Genomic DNA, 20,907 nt, shown 5'->3' on the forward strand with positions numbered 1-20,907 from the left:
TCTGGGATTATGGAGCTAAGAGCCTGACTTCTGACTTTCTTTCTGTAAGTTTTTGCAATGCACAGCCAAGAGTTCCCACATGATGCAGTATGTCAGCAAGCATCTAACTTTAAGTACTATAATAGTCACAGTTTTTCCATAATATTTTTCACATACTTTAGATCTTGCCTACACACAAGTTTGCACCTTTAATTAAGTAGATTCAAATGATACAAACTCCTGCTTGGACATACTTATTATAAAGTGGTGTCATTCGGTTTAGTTTCAACTCATTCTCAACAATTTAAGTAGCTGGCCTTATATTAACAGAAGAGTACCTGCATAAGGGTTTGCCCTGGTTCAGACAGACAGACAGACAGGTTTATAATCCCACTTTAAGGTTAGCCAGAGTCAGCTGACTACAGACATGTCTTTGACTGCCTGCTCACAGCTTCATGATGATAAGTTATTTTCTGAGCACAAAGCCCATCAAAACTTTCAAGATCATTTTTCCTGGAATTTTGATTACCCAAAATCATACTTCTCAAGGGATGGGGAGTATATTCTTCTCTACCCGAGGTCTCTGAGAATCTGACCTCTAAAACGAACGCCTTCAAAAGAAACGTGAATTATTGTTCATCACTTACAGGTCAGCTCGTGGAAGCAGGGAAGTCTGACATCTTAATTGAGGGTATAAATTGCCAGAGGGAAATATATAATCCATAAATATTATTATTCTTAGCATATGTTTGGTGTTTTGGAAAGGCCCCAAAAGCACTTCTCTTACTAATCTGATCTTCTTCAGGTTAAGGGTTAACAGCAGTTGAGGGTCAGCAAAAGCAAGCCTGCATTATAGATACCTGCCTAGCATCAGACCTAAGGATGTAGAACAAGACCTTTGACCCTTCAGCCAGAAAAACATAAATATCAGGAAGAATTTGATGAATTAATTTTTTAAGGAAGTTTTCTGTCTCTCTTGCGTAGTGCTATGCCCTAGAGCTCTGTAAAGGAGTTGCTGGTCTCCATAACTCCTCTGCCCCTACCTCTTTACAGTGTCATACAGAGCTAATTTATGCGGTCTTCTACCTAAACCCCATGGTAGTGAGGTACTGTTACAGCAGTAAAACAAATGCAAGGAAGCTGTACATAGCTTAAGAATTACAGATCTGCCCCAAGGTTTAATTTAGATCATTAAAGACCACTGGGCTGGATTCTGAAGCCAGCATCTTAGCATGGCCAAATAACAACCACTGAGGACTAAGGACATCAGGGCGCCGGAAAAAAAAACCCCCATCATCAGGAGCAATTGTAATGGAAGATGGGGCAATGGATGGTCCCTCAGGATCAACATCACGTTAGGTAGGATGCATACATATAAAATCTTACCAATTTCCTTCGCAATCTGGGGCACTGTGTGAGTGCTGCCCATGTCCTGCCCCTCTGCATGGTGTGACGGTACAAATAACTGTTGAACAGATGATGTTTCCTCCCTAGGAAGAGCATCTGCAGAAACAGGGTAACCTTCCCAGAGAGAGCTCAGTAGCCAAACCAAGAAACTGTTTAGTCGCCCTCAGTTTTGGGGACTTCACATGCACTTTCTTTTACAGCTATACCTTCTTTCCAGAGTTGAAAGTACCTACGCTTGACGTCCCCCATCGAATTCACTGCCACCTCAGTCTACAACCGTGTTATTTTAATGACATTTTTGGTAGCCGAACTTTTGGTGTCGGCGCCGCTTCCCCAGGAGCGGGGTGATGTGCCACGACAGAAAGCTGTTCTGGCCCAGCTACCATCGCTCCGATGACAATTTACTCTTTTCCCCTTCGCTCTGGTCCCTCGATGAGTAGGGGCTTTCTCCAATGAAACAAATGGAAGTTGAAGCAGTTGGAAGTACATCGTTAATAGAAGTGGACACCTACGAGAAGTGCTTTTAACATCTAAAGCGAAACTTGTTCTGTCAAGAGACTGAAGGCTTTTACCTCTGCTCCTGTTACATATTCTGTGAAATTTTAATGCCCGAACTAGAATGCACTTCAATAAATATTAAATTTTGTACCAGACCAAAAAGGTGCGAGTTGATGGCATAATGGCATGTCTGCATAGCACGTCAAGAACATATGACAGAATGCACACTGATGACAAAATACTCATTGACACAGGGAGAAAAGGAAGAGGAGAAAAATAAAAGCAGCTCAGAATATGTTCACGAAAATGAAATCTCTGCCTTAAGTGGCTTAGCTAATGGGAGCTTTTCTTTTCTAAAGCATTAAACGTGGTCTCCCAAGTGTGATCATTCCATGAACTCAAATGTCAGCTTCCAGTCACTAGCTGGCATTCGAAACAAGTTTTCCCACTTATTGTAAAAGAGCGGTTATCTGCTGGCTAACTCCCCTTGAAATCCTGAGATAACTCGCCGACTCCAGACGCAGTCCCACTTCTCTCACGCTCCTAATCCTGAAAGTACAGATACTTCACCAAAGGGAAGAAAGGCAGCCTGAGAACTTTAAAAAAATAAAAATAAAGAAAGAATGAGGCCAATTTTCACCTATCACTATGATCTCTAAATTGCCTTTAATAAGCTTCTGCAATAAACCAGGGAGCCTGGATTGTGGGCTGCTCGTCTGCGAAGGAGACAGCTCTATCTCCACGCCGTGGCTTCTGCCTCCGTCCGGGCATATTAACTTCATTTATCTCCTCCCACAGACTGAAGGAGAAATAACCAGCTCTTGATTTCAGCACCTGCCCTTTATCTCTCTGTTTATGCGGAAGTCTTCTAAAAGGCTAATTACTCAGCTTGGACTTTCCCTGCCTTCTAGAGAACACGGCAAAAAGCGTATGCTTAAAATAATGTTAATTATATTGTTTGTCTCCAGTCAGATTGCTCCAGGACTGGAAGGAAAATATGAGTTAGATCTCCTATTTCCCAATAATCACTTGCTAAGAAAATGCAGGATATCTTTCCTAACACACACACAAATATATATATATATATATGACCTACTGCTAACACACATGCTCCCTTTGCATCCCATGTTGCTTCCCACAGTGAAAGGGAGCAGGAGCACCAGGGTGTGCTACAAAACTGATAAGCTCCATTATGCAGATCAGGATCGTGGCTCTAAGTGCTGTTATTTTTAGTTGACGTTTATTCATGTTTGAACTACGGTCTAAGCAACAGACTCAAGACCTGAATACATGTAACGCCTCTTGAATGCTCACTTTCTCGACAAAGGCCAAGATAAGCAACTCGAAAACATTCCCTATATTTATCTGTGCATACATTAGGTACTTATACATAAGAAAAAAACCCCACCGTTGTCTGAGCTGCAGGGAAGCAAGTGAGTAAAAGCGCTGCTTCACTCCTCATTTTTTCCAAATCAAAACCTCTTTGTGTTTCAACTGCCTCCCTCAGAGTGCTTCAGCTGAAAATGGTAATTTCTCGGAGGTAGGAGTAATATCTCTGCAGGTCTCTTGTACTTTAGAGCACTTCAGTATGTTATGGCAAAAGGCAAGGATGGCTTGAAAATTAATTAGCAATTAACTGCAAAGCCCATCTATAAATTCTCAGGATTAAACTCCACCGCTGTGCATGTTGTAATTACGTGTAGGTCATGTCAACCCAGACGCAACAGACCCATAATTCCTCCACACGCTGTCCAAGCTGGCCAGGCGCAAGCCAACTCCTATCCAGAAGCCACTTCTCTGAACTGGCTGTGCCCAAACCAGCCTGTGTTAGAAAACTGTCCCTTCAGCAGGCAATATTAGTTGGTCGACGCAGCTAGAGAGCTTCCAGCTCGCAGACTCGAGCTTAGCGATGCGAACAGCCACGGAGCCTATTGTGCAGGCACAGCGACTGTGGGTAGGGCTGCTCCCACCCATCCAGACATGCCCAGAGAGCGTCATTAAAGACATGTGGATTAAAGCTTTCTCCTTTATTTAGCTGCTGAAATTCCTCAGAGTTGCCAGAGTTGTTGCGTAACTATATCTTTAGTCTGATCTTACTATGATTTTGTCGGGCTTTAGAATAGCTTCTCCTGAAAACCTCAGAGACTGAAGCGGGAAGGCCTGAGGAACTGTGGGACTCCTAGGAGAGAGGTAGAAGGACAAAAGGCATGAAGACTCACAAGGTCATTTCTACAGGAGGGAATCGTGCGCTGCTCATCATTACTGTCTGTGCAAAGAAAGGATGTTATTTGCATTTACAAATTAATGCGTGACGTTACAGATAACAAGGGCAGTGTCACCAACTTTCCTCCACACAGGAGTAACCTGCTCTGGCCAACAGGCTGCTCAGCAAAAGGATTTTGAAAAAAAATGACAAAACTCAGTGGGTATAAGCGGGCAGTGTAGAAGAATTATGTGCCAAACTGTGTTCACTCGGTAACCCTGCCCCCAAACTCAAGTCGTTCAGAGGAAAGGTAAGTGCTCTAAGTCACACTATAAGCATCCTTAAAATTGTAAGTACTAGACTGCTTGGTGAGGACTTACAGACCTTGGCACCTGTCAAAAAATTGTGATCTGTTGATTTAAGTGGCAATATAAACATGTCATTTTGAACGCCGCATATCATTAATGCGCAAAATGTAAACTCGAGGGGATTTCACTCCAGAAACAACATTTCTTTAAATTGTGGCCCAACATGTAGGTCATCTGGACAATAAGTAACTGATGAAACCTTCATTTTTTTGTAAGCAGAAAATTCATTGAGCAATGGCTCTATGTCAAGGAGGAATCGCTGTAGCCTCTTAACATAAGAGCTTTCAATTATCTGCGTGTAAGAATGAGCTGTCATAGAAAAAGCAAAAGGTCCAGTGTTTCTCTGTATTCACAGCATCACAGCGTAGCAAGGACACAACCTGAAGGGCTGGATTTGGATCCAACAACTCCTCTGCTGTTACTTAGGCTATTCCTGTATTACGGCTCAGGACTTGGACTCTAGACCAATCTCTCCCGAAGTAATTCAGTCTGAGTGACTAAATACGTGCCATCTCAGGGACAGAGGGAACTGTAGGAAAGACATTAGTATATGCAGCCAGCTAGACAATTCCCACTGGGTGTTTTAAAATTATCAGGGTATAAATAAATTACCAGCCGTCGCCAATGGCCATGCGTACTCAGTGTGCCTTATCAGATGATACTTTCCTAAAGTTACCATGAAAGAAACGGGTCTTGAGAAGACGCTCATGCTCTCTTACCATGGAGTAAGAACAAAAATGGTTCTGCAGAAAGCAGACAGTATTTAAAATACACTTGGCAGAACGGAGAAGCAAAATTTGTTGTGTGTTTAAAAAACACACGTAACTCCCATTGACTTACCTACCTACTTACACAGATTTCATTATTGCAGTATTTAAACGTCACACAGCCATTAATGGATTTTAGCCTCACAAAACCTGTCAAGTTAGTAAATCCCTCACAAGATTTGAGAGATTCTCAGAAGGGAACGGAGGAGTCTGCTCAGGATTATACAGAAAGCTTGTCATCATGTTGACCAGACTTACAGGTCCTGAACTGATTTTCTCTAGGTTGGTTAATTCTTAACTAAACCTCAGAAATTTATCTTTGTAGCATTTTATATAGACCCAGATGGAGGTGCAGAACACTAGAAAGAAGAATAAGTTAACAAAAAAAAAAAGAATGATCAAAGTTTGGTTACAGCTTAACTAAACAACGGATGGAGAGGTGAGACTGCATCTTCGAGATATGATGAAGAAAACCTTAGCCTCAGCAAATTTTGAATCCTCCACACGCTTCAGTTTAATAACTAATCAAGAAAACTCACCCAAACACTTAGCACAAACTAGGAATTTAAATTAAAACATACACATATGGCAATCCAGAATGTAACCCCTTATCAGCCGCTATTGATAGGAGAAATGATGTTTTGACATTACGGATATAAAGGGTATGTATGTAATTGATTGGAACAGTACACTTTAATTGACGAGGTCTTGAGCACTTACTCTTAGCCTGTCTTTGGGCAAAGCAACAGCTCCTTGCTTGATGATTTCCAGAACTCGCTCCACAGACAGCTCAGCTCCAGCTTGCTCTAATCGGGAGCTGAAAAAGCTGATCACCTGGAATGAAAAATCAGAGCACATAAATAATAGAAAAGAAGAGATCTTTGTATCAATTTACACACGAAGCTGTCATCTTCTTTCCCCGGATCAATGTATCTGTACTTCTTAAAGAATAATCATGTTATTGCTTGTGTCACGGCCAGGGAGACTTTGTTAATGTCAAATTAGCACAATTATCAGTATCCTCCTGCAGTCATTTATAAGAGATAGATGATTTTACAATTTAACACGCACAGCTGAATTAATAAATTTACATTTTCCAGTACTGTGCACTGACATATGCTTGTATTTCTCTCTCTCAGTACTTCTGCACGTCAGGATTTTTGAGGCCTTCCAGTCTACTTTTTATAGTTTGGGCTAGAAATTTACTGTCATTTTCAAGCATTAAAGTAAAATCCTTATAGTTTCAAAGACTCCCGGACAGAAGGCTTTAAGACAACTATTAAATATCTCAATACAACTACAAGAGCCTACATGACTTCCTGGGGGTTTTGTAGCGTTCAAAGCCACAGCAATTGGAGGAGGGGGGAAAAAAAAAGCCGACAAAGCTCCTCTTCTCCCCAAATTAACCACCCGAAGTGCCCCATGTACCTTCCCCATCACAGATTCCAGGCCCAAGGACCTGTACGTTCCCTCTCAATGCTCTCCTCCTCCACACATCTCCCTGGTGAGGCCAAGCTGATTTTCACCATACTTCCCTCCCCACCCCCTTTTCTGTGACCCAGCTGGTCCTTGTTAGCTAGAACACAGTTAGGTCAGGCTTTAACTTTTATCCCTCTCCAAGCTCAGTAGGTCACACCAGAAGCAGACATCCCACCGGCAGTTCTCCATGTGGGACATCAGAAAACCTCCATTTCTATAGCGCCTTTCATCCCAAAAGAGCACACTTTGTAAACCCCATCCCTTATCCCAGAGGAACTCATCAGTCACGCAGGAGATCCGAAACTCAAAACAACTCAAAAAGGGTAAGGGGCAAAATTTCAACACCTACTTAAGAGTCCTTTGAAAGTACCACAAGATGGTCAGAGCCACTCGGTAGAGCCTGTCTACACGTGAGCACCCTTGGCTGGAGGCAAGCACAGCTTTCGCTCGCTGCCCGTGCTGCTGGGTAGGTTCCCCAACGTCTCGTAGGCTTCAGACACGCTCTCCTCTGAAAAGCACTAATGTCCACTTGTATCTGAATCACAGCCTCCAGCACATCGAGTAATCTTTGTTAATTCTTCTGAGTAGAAGGGAGGGGGGGAAAAGTGTATTATACTACAAAATCTCTGCTGAGCTCTCTTTGTTCTGTAGTGAGACACAGCTGGAGCCAGAAACCATTACCCTAATTATGCCTCCCAGCTCAACTGCTGTTAATAAAACAAAGACAGCTGATGGCTTGCTTACTGTGAGATTCAAATTTGTTGTTCCTCTCTTGTGATCCCCAAAACCCTAGCCCTTGTTTTGAGCAGGTAGATTTGCTGGATCGCAGAGCAATTTTCTCTAGAAACTGAAGCACCAAGCGAGCGAGATAGAGAGAGATGACCCTTGCTGGAAGTTGCTTTTTGGGGTTGTCGTGGGGTTTCGGTGGGGTTTTTTTTTGTTGTTCTGTTTTGTTTTAAACAACAAAAGCATGGAAATCAGTCAAGAGAAAATTCAGGTTTAACCTTCTGTACTGTCCTTACAATTATCTCCATACTTGAATAGAAGGGAGAATTTCACTGCCTCTGGCAGATGCTGCAGGTAGGTTTTATATTCTTACAGATAAGGACCCAGGTAGCGCTGTGATCTCTGATCCTTGGAAAAAAAAAACCAAACCAGGAGTAGGAAGATGTGCCGAGTTCATAAGCAAAGGAGCTGGAGGGAGGAACCAGAAACTACAGAGGAAAACGGCAAGAAACAGCTTGCGCAAAGAGCGTGAGGACCTTGGAGCGAGGCTGACATGGGTTTGGCATAGAGTCTGGGACAAATTGCTGGTAGAGGATACACAGCTCATAGAGGAACGAGAAAGTTGCCCACAAACTTCGAAAGAAAAAAACATCTTCCTGCATTTCAACACTCCTCTGATGTCAGTAATCACTGGTGAAACCTATCCTCGCCCAGGGCAGGCTCACGCAGAGAATCCATCCCACTAGTGCTGCCTTGTTAGCTCAAGTTCTGCTCAACCACAACAAAAGCAAAATTTAATACTTGGCTTTTAATCAAAAGGATAAAATACTATCATAATACATACGCATAAAAACCTGAATGAAGCTCACAGATACTACCTGAATTCTGGCGTTTCCTATTTTGGAAAGTCAAAGCCTCCAATCTTAACATGTTTTTAAAAGACTTTTATGTTTTTGTGGTAAAGGTACTAAACTTGGTTGAGTTATATTTCACAACGAACAAAAGCAAGACAGGCTTCCAATATTTTCAGGCTATGTTAGCATTTCACAGAACGTTGAATGGCTATTTTTGGTATGCAGTTGATGACCGAAATTAAAAATATCTACTTTAATAATAACACTTATCTCTAAGCGTTATTTGCCTTACTACTTCAGACAATGTAGAATTGGAGTAGTATTGGAGTAATTCTCTTCCTAACCCTGAGAGCACAATATCCTAAAGAGATACTCAGGTACCCAATGAGTACCCCAATGAAATAAGGAAGAAAAAAAAAAGATGAGTTATACAGAGGAGATCCTAAAAGAGGCATTTGCTTATTACCCTTAGATCAGTAGTAAAACCCAAAAGCATCCAGCACTGCATCCCTACTGCCCAAGCTCCCACCTCTTCTGTAGCAGAAGGTCTAACACTTTACCTAGTAATCTGCCCAAATATAAAAACATAAAAGCTTAATATAATATTACGGAAGAGTAGCCTTTTCCTTTGAAAGAGCTTTAATTATCTTCCACACGTAAGTAACAGAGCTGTGTTTAAAATAATAATGAAAATTAACAGATTTCAACTCCTTGTCCACTTAAAAAGAAAACGAACCAGAAAAAGCAAATTGGCTGGATAATATTAAATGAGTTTCAAGTTTTAGCACAGGCTTCAAAACCCAATGCTGAGCATATTACTGTAATGTATAGAAATAAGCAGATCGCAGGGCAAACGAACTAGGCTGAGAGATGGTGTCCATTTTTTGATATTCTGAAAATTGTTTTTCTCATGAATTATTTGGGCAACTGGTCTAAGAAAACAGAAAATAACTGCAAAGACGGCTTAAGAAGAAGAATAACAAGAAACTTAACGAGTCGCTGTGAATTACTTGTATCCAAGTCATGCTGTGTGCTGAAAGGCCCTCTCCACGCAAGGAACATAACCCGTTTTAAAAAGCTCTCTCTCCAATCTGGCTTCCATATTAACAGAGATTAAAAGGCATGTCTAATCCTGGATTAGACAACCCCTCATCAGGAATATCTTATCAGCGTCCAGATAAAACGGTGTATCTACAGCGCCTTGCCCTGTGCAGAGAGCCTAATTCTGGTTGTGCAAGCCGCCCAACCACGTGGTGTGATGGGCATGCAGCGACATGGCTTGGTCACCATCAGCTCAAGGATTTCCAGGCTTTGTATTAATATACCATTAATATAATCAAGATCTCTAAACAAAACCTGTTTACTATAGTGATTTCCAAAATCGGTTTTCATAAAGCTTTTCCATTTAAGAGGTCAATTTTCCCTGAGAGACTCATCTTTAGTCCTTTTGTTTTCTAAACAATAAATTTACAAAATATTTCCAGAGATTAAAAGTGCTACAAGAAAGCCACAATGACTTAAAAGAGCCATTTACAGATTTTTTTTTTTTTAAGATTGTGAGGGAATAACCACAATGTCTATTATTTCACCCATCTATTGTTTTCAATAAGGCTGAAAGGCTGAAGTAAAGAAAAATTTCTATTTACTGTAGCATGCACCAAGCAGCAGAGCTATCAAGGACAAGATGTTTTCTCCACTTGGATTTTTTCAGTGGATGCTGAAGTGCTGTGATGCCCCAGCCCCATTCCCAGGCAGTGCCACTGCCTAACTAACACTACAGCTCCCTCGCTTTCTCCTCCAGCTAAAAATAACAGCGCGATTTGCTGCTGCCTCCTCTGCCCGCAACTGTCAAGGTTAACTCTGCAAAAGAGGGGAAAAAAAAAAATAACTTGGCACCAAATGAAAAAGTTCTGATGCCTTTTTCGTCTTTTTTTTTTTTTCCTTCAGAAAGTGATGAAAACAAAGAGACGCACATTTTGACATTGGCTATTTTACATTTCCAGCCGTGTTCGTCACTGGGAGAATAACACGCTGTATTGACGGCACACTGAAAGGAGAAGAAAAGGAGAAAACAAAACTCTTGTCATAAAGTACCACAGGATTAGCACTTCAGCTAAGTAGCTTCCTTAGGAAAACAGAAATCACAGCTATGTTCAGTAGCCGATAGTCATACTCTCTGTCCTGGAGCAAAAGTGAGGCAAAGCCAACCCTCGCTGATTTAAGACGGGACAAAATGGCTTCAGGGGATTCAATAGCAGGAGAAACACAAAGGCTTATCAGCAAGCTTGAAGTACTGAAGTTTTTCAGATTCACCTTGAAACTAGGAGCGTGTTCAAAGACACATGAACTTCCCAAGGTACTCTGCTCTCCTCATCTCCCCAGTCCCAGCAAAGAAAGTGGGTAGGAGCGGGGAGAAAAAAAAAGAAAAAAGAAAAAAAAAAATCACTTACAGTTTTTAGCCAGGCTCTAGTAATCAGCAGGATCAAGATTTTTCTATGGGCATTGTAAAGAAAACCATGAAAGGTTAGTTCTCATGTCCACTGCAAGTCCTGCAGGTCTTGAAACAGGAGCTGCTATGCCAGAGCCAAGCCAACTCAACTGATTTTAAAATCTAGCAGGGAAATGTCTTTGGAGAATTAAATTCCTAGTAGGAAATTGCATCAATCGAATCCTTTGCATCACTAAACCATTGCTCCCGACCTCCTGATTTCTATCACACTATTTTGCAAACAAAATTCTAGCAGCTCCTAGTTAAGCCTGTTCAACCACATGGTATCTATCACTAGCTCATAGGAAATATGAAAGTAATGAAAGCCAATGAGTTCTCACGATGGCCATGAACCAAACTCATCTTTAGGAATTACTAGCGGAGAGTCTCTATCAAATTCCTGACACATCTGAGGTTGCTGACCAAATTACAGACCACCTCTGAAACAGAGGCATATAGATAGTTCACAGCTGAAACATTTCTGCAGGAGGCCAGAACAGGAACCATAGCATTCCTCTTTGTTCACCATCCAGAGGAAGAATATCCCATTTAGCTAAACAAGATGCACAATATCCTATTAAGATGACTTTCTAAAATGAAAAGTAAATTAATAGGAAACAGAAGGTATTTTGATTTCAGTTTCTTCTGTACAGCATTAACTGTTCCCATATGTTCCCAATCAGCTGGCAATGGTGATTTTTAGCTTATTTAAAAAAACCCAGAGGCAAATAAGTAGTTTTCAATTAAAAAGTGTTCTATACACTGATGACCCTTAAACATTCACCCGTTTTTGCCTCGACGATGAAGCACACAGAGGTTACGTGTTATCTCCAGGGTAAACTGAATGGTCCAAATCCTGAGGGAAAGTCCATAGTTACTGTGACCAAGTCTGTAGCGCAGTTAACGTGGGCAATCGCCGCTCTGGTCTGAGCAGCTGGTGGAGCTGCAGAGCCATCCCCATATTTACGTGCGCCTACAGACATGTTCTGCTCTGTCCTCTGCCCCAGTGTCATCCTGCCAAACGTCTGCTATCCAGAAGTCTCCAACGCTGAAGTCCCTGGAAACCTACCACAGTGCTTCGTTATTATTAACATTAGAAAGTCTTTCCTTATGACCTGCGAATCCACAAGTATGTGAAAAAGGTTATTCCCTTTCCTTTCACAGCAGCGTTTTATTCGAAAAATATCACATCACCTTTAGCCTTCCTTTGGCTAACCAGCACCCATTCTGTTTGTCCTTAGAGGTCCTGTTTGCCACAGCTCTTGTTTCTCCCCAGAATTTCTTCCATGGTGCTGGCTGAATATGAGCCAGCAGTGTGCCCAGGTGGCCAAGAAGGCCAACAGCATCCTGGCTTGTATCTGCAATAGTGTGGCCAGCAGGACTAGGGCAGTGATCGCCCCCCTGTACTCGGCCCTGGTGAGGCCGCACCTCGAATCCTGTGTTCAGGTTTGGGCCCCTCACTACACGACAGACATGGAGGTGCTGGAGCGTGTCCGAAGAAGAGCAACGAAGCTGGTGAAGGGTCTGGAGAACAAGTCTTATGAGGAGCGGCTGAGGACACTGGGACTGTTTAGCCTGGAGAAAAGCAGGCTGAGGGGAGACCTTCTCGCTGTCTACAACTACCTGAAAGGAGGTTGTAGCGAGGTGGGGGTCGGTCTCTTCTCCCAAGTAACAAGCGATAGGACGAGAGGAAACGGCCTCAAGTTGCGCCAGGGGAGGGTTAGATTGGATATTAGGAAAAATTTCTTCACCGAAAGGGTCGTCAAGCACTGGAACAGGCTGCCCAGGGAAGTGGTGGAGTCACCATCCCTGGAGGTATTTAAAAGACGTGTAGATGTGGTGCTTGGGGACATGGTTTAGCGATGGACTTGGCAGTGTTAGGTTAACAGTTGGACTCTATGATCTTAAAGGTCTTTTCCAACCTAAATGATTCTGTGATTCTAAACCCAGAGTAATCCAGCTAACATGTTGCCAGCATGAGGAGGCTTAGAGGACACCTCTGGGCTATTCTCCCTTTGCATACCCACACAGGACTGTAGCAGATGCCTCTTTCTATCTGGACTGTCAACTACTCATTACTACCTTCTCAGTACATTTTCCAACTAATTTTGCATCCAATTTTTTAGCATTTTCACCTCTTCCGTGCTTCCTATTTGGTTTATGAGAACATTATGTGCAACAGAGTAAAAACAGTAAGTATTAAACTCAAGATATGTCAGATCCATTTTATACATTCTTGACAAGGCAACCTGGCAACTGTTCTGGTGTCCAAAACTCATTACAGATTGCACATATTCTGTATTTTGGTCAGATTTCTTCAGTATAGAACATTACCATGCTGTCTGTTAGTAGTTCTGTATGAAATACAAATCTGGACTTATTTAGGATCAGAGAATCTTACACCCAATGTAAGGAGGATTTTGCTGAAGCACAGAGGGATGTCACAGTGACCCAGAGCATAACACACACTTTCTGCTCATGTGAACCTCTAGTAGCATCTGATGATGGAAATTACACTCATGCTTCCACGGTAGCGTGGGTGGAGACAATCCAAACGTACTTTGCTCTGTAATGACCAGAAAAAGTACCAATGGAGGGAGTCAGGATGCAGCAGAGCCCCTGCAGATGTGCTTTGGGAGCTTCAGAAAGGTAACTTCTCTTCCCCACCGTTCCATTACCAAAAGCTGCGACATTTACCATTTACACCTATGATTTACAGGCTTTGGGCCACCAAATTACATTGAGCACAGCAGCGTGAAACCCAACAGAGCTCCCTGATACATGGGAAGCTGGTGGATCCTTCCTCCTCTGAACAACCAGCCTTGGCCACACGAAAAGCCTGGCCAGCTCACTATTCTGTCTCTCACAGCAGGCTGGGATGGGTGCTTAAATAAGAATGTAAGAGCAGGTCAAGAATAAGGAGATCCTCCCCATGAATACACCCTCCCAGCTTCCAGCAACATACAGTTTAGGAAGTTATTGAGCCAAATCTTTAAAGATTTTTTTTCTCTGCTATTTTCTGACTCCTTTTGGAGCATAGCTACATTTCAGACATTCACATCGTCCTGCATGGCAGTAAGGATGGAGCTCCCACCTCCATTACTGCAGAGAAAAGCCTGAGCAAAGTCTGGGAGCCAGGATCTCGTTTTGATTCTTCTCAGATACTGCCCACATGGTCCCAGACAAGCTCCCCCCATGCGTATAGTAAAACTAACATGATTTGCCACTTTTTCAAGGGACAGGAAGACCTGTTAAAACATTTTGGTGGCAGCACACGAGAAAAAGACGGGTTCTGTCTGGGATGGTAGTGCTGCCGATACCATGTATGAAGTGGAGGACGTGACAGGGTAGAAGAGGAGTCAGCTAAACCTAATCTTTTGTTCAGATCTGCAAGCCTGACAGCTCTCAGCACTTGCCAGCTGGTGACAGGTACATTTAAAAGAAAAAAAAAAAGAAAAAAATCTTTTTTTGACATCCTCGCTTCTCTGACAAAGGAGCTATTTAAAAATTCAACATGCTCCCTTAGAAAGCTTTAAATAGTTTCTGAATGTAACTGGCATTACGCCGTAACCCAATATTAAATAGTTTGGGGGAGGAATTGTTTAAATTGTTGAGGAAAACCTACATTTAAGTGTTACAAAGGAAAGGACGTGCTGCTATCTGTGGGAGGCACGGGGCTGTCATGCAGAAGGATCTGGCCACCACTAGTCTTCCTGGATCTGGACAAGTAACCAGAAAAGGTCCCTATCTCAGTCAGGAATGAAGACGACTGTTATCCTCACTGCACCATATCCTCTCTTTACACAACTTGAAGACATCTTGTCCTAATCATCCAGGCAGTATCCTGCTAGCTGTAGTCTGCAGCTGCCAAAAGTTTGGAGAGTTTTGAGTTCCGAATCCTCTGCTCTCCAAGCTCCTGCATGACCAGAAAATATGAAGTGAGAACAGAAGAGGAAGGGATAGGTACAGAGCAGGATTTCAGTGCGACATTTAAAATTACTTTCCTTTATGGATCATCAGAAATCTGTCAATCTTCTGTAATATTTAAAATATTTTAAATAAAAGCAGATCAAACCAGAACCTCAGCAGATCTTTATTCACACCAAATAAATGCGCTATTCACTGCAGCAAGAAATTCAGCATCCTGTTCAGCCTCCCTTTCCAGTATTTTGCATCCAGTGGTCATAGCGTGACTTCAAGCATTGCTCAGCTCTGCAAATACTGACTAGAGGACAGAGGACCATTTCTTGCACTTAAAATCTGTTATTTTCTAGCAGGAATCATTACTCGGGTTCTCAATATGAACATGAAAGCCACTATCAGATGCAGCAGTAATTAATTAACAACTGTTTTCCAAAGTCATACTCCGTGGAGAGCCACCCTGGTAACAGCTTCTGATCCACAGCTATTTTCTTTTGTTTTCTTCTAAAATGTTTACTTTCCCAAAGGGATTGCTGTGGAGAGACACTTTGCAGGTGAAAGCAACGCACATTCAGATACAGCCCAGGGAATAAGGCAGCTGAATGCCTGCTCTTAGCTATTTAAAAAAAATTCCCTGTAATCATTAATAGGCTGGTGATGGGAGTAAGAGAAAAGAAAAAGATTGGTTGATGATGAAAATCTGCTTTTTCTCTCGTGAAAGACAGGCTTCTAACAAGGGGCAGTTAAGAGAAGCTGACGCTGTGCTTCCTTAGGGGAATGAAAGATGTGTCACAGGTTGGGAATTCCTTACCAGAGGCATCCCAAATGCCCCCTGGCTCTGCCGAGTTAAAGATGTTGCCCAGAATAAGTCACAGTGGAGGCTCAGAAAACAGGGGAAAGAAACTCAACATTTTAATACTTTCTAAAAGAAACTGATAGACATGATGAATATTTTCCACCTCTCAAAAGGATAAAGAGATCAAATAGCAACGTGTAAGCATCCTTTAAATAATGTATCACTCACCAGATCTATATTTTGCATTATGTCCTGGAAGGAAGGGTGAGTTCGAAACTGCTCAAACAGATCCCGCTTGTAAAGCAGCGCGTACACCAAGTTTGGGTTGTGATGAAGAGAATTTGTCAGGCAGGAGTTGATGATCTCCAACATCATTCGGATCACTTCCTCGATCACATTCAGGTCTTGTGCCTTTAAGAAAGGAATAAAAGGTTAGTGTGCCCTTTTCCACTGTAAAATATATTAGGTAATAAAGACAGCGCACAGGTAATTATTACTAATGGAGCTATTAGCTGGTTAACGTCTCAATGGTGAGCAAATCTGGCATGCCTGTATCTGGAAAGAGATCTGTTTTCTCCTGTAATAACCAAAATTTCAACCGAAATGCATTGCACGCTAGTATTCAGCCTCATAGCTTGGTTCTCTCAACAGAAGCCATCTTCTCATGCCAAAAAGCATTAACATACTGTAATCAGCCAAATTCACTAAGGGTTAAGTGAACTTAGTCTTTTCAACCCTTCCTATGCTAAGTAAAAGCACTTCAGCATACATTTAATTTAATACATTTTCTGTTGAGCCCCTGCTTGGGGCGGAGGGACAGGGAGAGGAAGAGAGGGGGGAAAAAAAAAAAAAAAATCAGAAAAATAAAAAGTGGCTGGTGAAAGAGAAAAGCAAAGACAGGAGAAGGAAAACTGACTGGACTGAAACCCATTGCACCTTGAACATCTGCCACCGTTCTCCAGACTTCGTCCTTGGCCTTTTTTTTTTTTTTGTATTTTTTTGGCATTGAAGAATACTTGTAATAAATGAAAAATCTCCTTTTGTAGTGCACTAAAGCCTTAATGCTCAAGATAAACTTGTAGAGCTTTTCATCTTGCCTTTGACAAACCATTCCTGATGATTTTGAAACTCATACTTTCTAAGCTGAACAAGCTGGCACGTGAATCCCTGCTAGCCTTCTGGATTTCCCTCCTTGGGCTGCACATCAGGATATGCCTGATACGGTTGTTCAGACCGGAGAGCTGTCTGTCCTCCCTTGGGATAGAGTCAAAAAGGCAAATCTACTTTGTTTGTATCGTTAGGTCTCTCCACCACATCAAACGTTGGACTGTGAGACTTTACAGATCTGGCAAGAACGTGAATCATACCAAACCGGCTTGAGTTTTTCAGTTTAATACGAACGCTGAAACCACTGGCATTTCCTTTTGCCGACTGCCTACAAAGCAGTCATTTTCTGAGTTATCATAAGGCACTTAAATACTTCGTAACAAGGCTGTACTCGCAACAGCATTTTATTGGACTGTCAGTCAATCTGTACATAGTTGAGTTATTTTCTGCTATAAGGTAGCGTTGGAGGAATCTTCACTTGTCAGATATATGTTCTTACCAAGGCAGAAGAGAATATGGGAACTTGTCATTATCCTGGTTACACTCATACAAAGAGCAAAATTCTTTGCTACCCCTCTGCTCTGGCTACTTTCAATGGAAAGCAAAGATATGTTTCCTCCTGCAAGAATGGATACGGCCCTGCAGAAGGCAGCGTCATTCCCCTAACCCGCTCCTCCATTTCTTCCACGGCGCTGAGGACCGTGGAGAAGGCAGTGCCATCCTCATACTGCTGCTGAAACGCAGCAGCACTCTAATTTGGTTATCCACACGGCTTGTCTTCTGTATGTACAAAGGAGATTTAAGTGATGAAAGCCTTTTGCAATTCTTGTTTGAAGAACAATATTTGCTGCACACGCTACAATGAAATTTTCGTCTTTAGCAATGATGTCTGACTGACTGGAGGTTATTTTTTTTTTTCCCCGAGCGTGAGGATCTCCTCCTCTTTTTTAATGGCTTTGTCTCAGCCACCTGAATTACCGTTGTAGTGTAGCTAACAATGTTGGCAGAACTCCTTGCAAAGCTGATCACCGCAGCTACTTAGTCTGTCAATGGGATCGCATTCTTCTATGACAGAAACAATCCTTGCATTCAAAACACAGGTGGTTCCTCCGTCTGTAGTTTCCTAGTTAGCGTGCTACGAAATAGCACCCCAGTTAGATGCTGTCAAATGTGTATCATGCAAAATACTAGACAAAACCTGAAATAATTGCTTCAGCTGGGATCTGAAGAAAAATCCAGACCTGGATAACTCATCTGCGGACTGGTACGTGCCTACCAACTTGGATTGAATTCAGAATATGGTATATCATAGTGGCTTTTAAAAAGCTCTAAGCATTGGTGTAATTCTGTTCCCAATGCAGCAGGATGACCTGGTGACTGACACACTATCCTAAAATACAGAATGCATTACTTTTGCAGAAACATTATGATTCAAGATCAAGTGAGATCTATCCAGTTACCAGAAAGGTAACAAGCCACACAATTGCTTTTCAAAAACTAAATGCTTTTTAATAAAATATGTTCACCTTAAAACCCGGGCATGCAGCTAGTTTAAACAGAAGCCGTTGCTAACCATCTCCAAACATGTCATTTCAAGAAAAGGCAGACTCTGCTATCGGTCAGCTTCAAACAATTAAAAGTTACCAGAGGTTATTGCTCAGTAATTATATTTAAAGTTTTTAGAAGCTGATGGACAGAACCAACCGTCTGTTTTTCAGCTATAGTGTTCCAGGTGAAGAATCGCGGACCCAAATGAAGAGAACCAGGAGCTACAGTGAAGATTTTTACCCGTAACTGACTATACCAAAAAAATCATTTCTGAGAAGAATGAGCTCCATAAAAGACAGAGAAGTGGGACTGAATCCCAGTATTGCATATATGTTATCTGGAGAGCTGTACGCTCCTATAATTAGCAATTAAAGCATTTGTAAAGGCTTAAAAGTTTTCAAAACAGGAAAAAACAAGCCGAAAGCCAAGGACAGCATTTGGATGAGACAATGGAGAAATGCTGTAAGAGCTGATAAAATGCTGTGTGCTTTTGTTGCTCTGTATCACCAGTATCAAGCTACAGCCCCTCTGCATCTAGACATGGCGTCACGACAGATATAAATAAGGTTACAAAAACATTTCGCAGTTGAAGAGAAGTTTATCACCCTGCGTATTAACTTTCAGACCAGCTGAACACAGCTGAAACGCTGAACATGTACGGCCAAGACAAGGACTACCACATCAACCTTGTAAGACTATTTTTTTGACTGAATTAGCTGTTATATGAAAAGCAAAGCCAGATATTGATTCTGGGGGGCCAGGTAGACAAGTTTCAATCTATTAAACAGTACATTTAAATAAGAGAGGAGTTAAAAGTAATGGCATTTTCCTATTCCTTACAATTGACAAATTCAACGTGGCATTCACATTTAAAATTATTACAATATTCCTTTACAAAACAGGGCTCAGTTGCCTCTGTTGATACTGATGAGTACCAGCCCTCTCCCTCTTTTTTTTTTTTCGTTTATGCCCATAGAAATAATTATACCCATCATTAAAAGAAATGTGGAAGCTAAAGCTTGGTACCAACTTTTTGAGACTGCAATCATGCCTACAAAAGGGATGGTAACGTAGGCACAGCACTAACATCACCGTGGGTAATCCTAGGTAACCACCTCATGGTTCCTTCTCAGGATAGGAATTAAATGTGGTACTTTTTTGCAAAGATTTTCATTTGTAAGGCAAAAAGCCAGATGCTTGGTCTAGATGTTCTAGTTGCACAAGGAACAAACCAGGCAGCGACAGCTAGGAGAGATGCAGGTACAGTTCTGGGTAGTTCTTTCTTTTGTTAAAAGAAAAAGGAACAAACAAGGGATAATGCCAGAGAAAAGAGAATGGAAACAAGCTGAGAGGATGCAGTGGAAAACATGGTGAGCACAGGAATAAGAACATTATCTGGAGAAAAATAATTTGAGTTTGATAAACACTAACAAGGAACGCACAAATGTGCAAAGCCAAGGCAAACTACGGGCAGAGCTGGATGTCCTTATCTCTGACCATCCTGGAATACTGCTGCTTTCCTTACTGCAATATCATTAGTAATTAGCATGACATCCTCCTGGGCGAAGACTTCCAGAGAATTCAATACTTGCATACTGCTGGAAAGACACTGATGCATAAAACCAGTTGAAAAGTATATGGCTTATAAAATATCAGAGAAGTCAAGCAGCCTAAACACCAAACCCTGGGCAGGTGCTCCCAGTTCGGTTCCTTACAGGCATGGTTACCCGTCAAAAAATAAAGCAGTGGAATCGCTGTCAGTGGAGGATGCAAGATCTCAGTCTCACCAAAAACCTGCTTAATTTACGGTACCCATCTTCTGTTTCCTACATCGGAACATTCTGAGTGCTCATCCTTTTAATTTAATTAGACATTAAATTAATTTTAATTTTTATAATAATAGAGAACGGGTTAAAAAAGTTCTATTATGAATGAATGCAAATCTCCAGCCTCTAAATGTTAACAATTCTTAAGAGAAAAAGGGAGGCATGTCCATGTGTCATTCAGGTTAACTTTGCTTAACCATCCCTCATGGCTTGTACTGTCTAATAAAAACCGAGACAAAATTGTTCTGCTTTCTGTTTTCTTTCCTCTTATGCTAGTTTATATGGAAAATAGTCCTTTGAAAATCAGAATTTCAGTCACTTGTGATGTTATGAAGAGACATTTATAAGCAAGGGTGGACATGAGCCTGTCTTTCACGATGCAATAAGCTTTGTATTAAGTTTCAGAGAAAGGAACACTTTTAAAGGTTTCTGGTAGTCTCGCTGAAGCCATTTTCTCTGCAATTAAAGCCTGCGATCTCAGCAGCCCGATGTTCACTTCAGCCATTTGAGTGCTCCTGCCCCTGCCTTGGCTCCGAGCCGCGCAGAAGCCCTTCGCTTGAGCCCAGCTCGTCTTTTGACCCTCGGTCCCGGGTACAGACTGTAAGCCGAGCGCTGCCCCGTTTCTGGGTGGTACCCGGGGTATTTCACAGCACGGATGCAAGCTGGATGGTGACAGATTTCTTAATGACATTTTGCATTTTTGACCATTTACCCAGAAAGATGGCAAAGATCTGCTGGACGCTCAGCTACAGCATCCCATCCTGGCCATGCAACCTGAGCTGGGTTAACCAGTCAACTGCCAGCCACCAGTTACCAGCAGTGACAGTACAGCTGAATTCAAGGAAATATTGAAGTCTTGATTTCAGGGTGAGGAATGAAATAATTACAGTTTTCTTTAGGCTAAAAATTTAGCCTTTCAATACTTAAAGGGGGCTTAGAA

The 20,907-nt window shown here is 41.9% G+C and overlaps 1 protein-coding gene across 2 annotated transcripts in view; it reads right to left on the bottom strand.

Annotated features, from left to right (window-relative positions):
- The window catches only part of DYM (dymeclin), a 221,218-nt gene that overhangs the window by 25,175 nt on the left and 175,136 nt on the right, over nucleotides 1-20,907 (bottom strand). For both annotated transcript variants that reach the window (XM_050912965.1, XM_050912964.1), the window contains 2 exons: nucleotides 15,715-15,897; nucleotides 5,943-6,056 (listed from right to left, as the gene is read on the bottom strand). In XM_050912965.1, the coding sequence (XP_050768922.1) occupies nucleotides 5,943-6,056; nucleotides 15,715-15,897 (297 nt within the window). The remainder of the gene's footprint in view (nucleotides 1-5,942; nucleotides 6,057-15,714; nucleotides 15,898-20,907) is intronic.

This window comes from Gymnogyps californianus, chromosome Z (genome assembly GCF_018139145.2).
Source record: "Gymnogyps californianus isolate 813 chromosome Z, ASM1813914v2, whole genome shotgun sequence".
Classification (NCBI taxonomy): domain Eukaryota; kingdom Metazoa; phylum Chordata; class Aves; order Accipitriformes; family Cathartidae; genus Gymnogyps; species Gymnogyps californianus.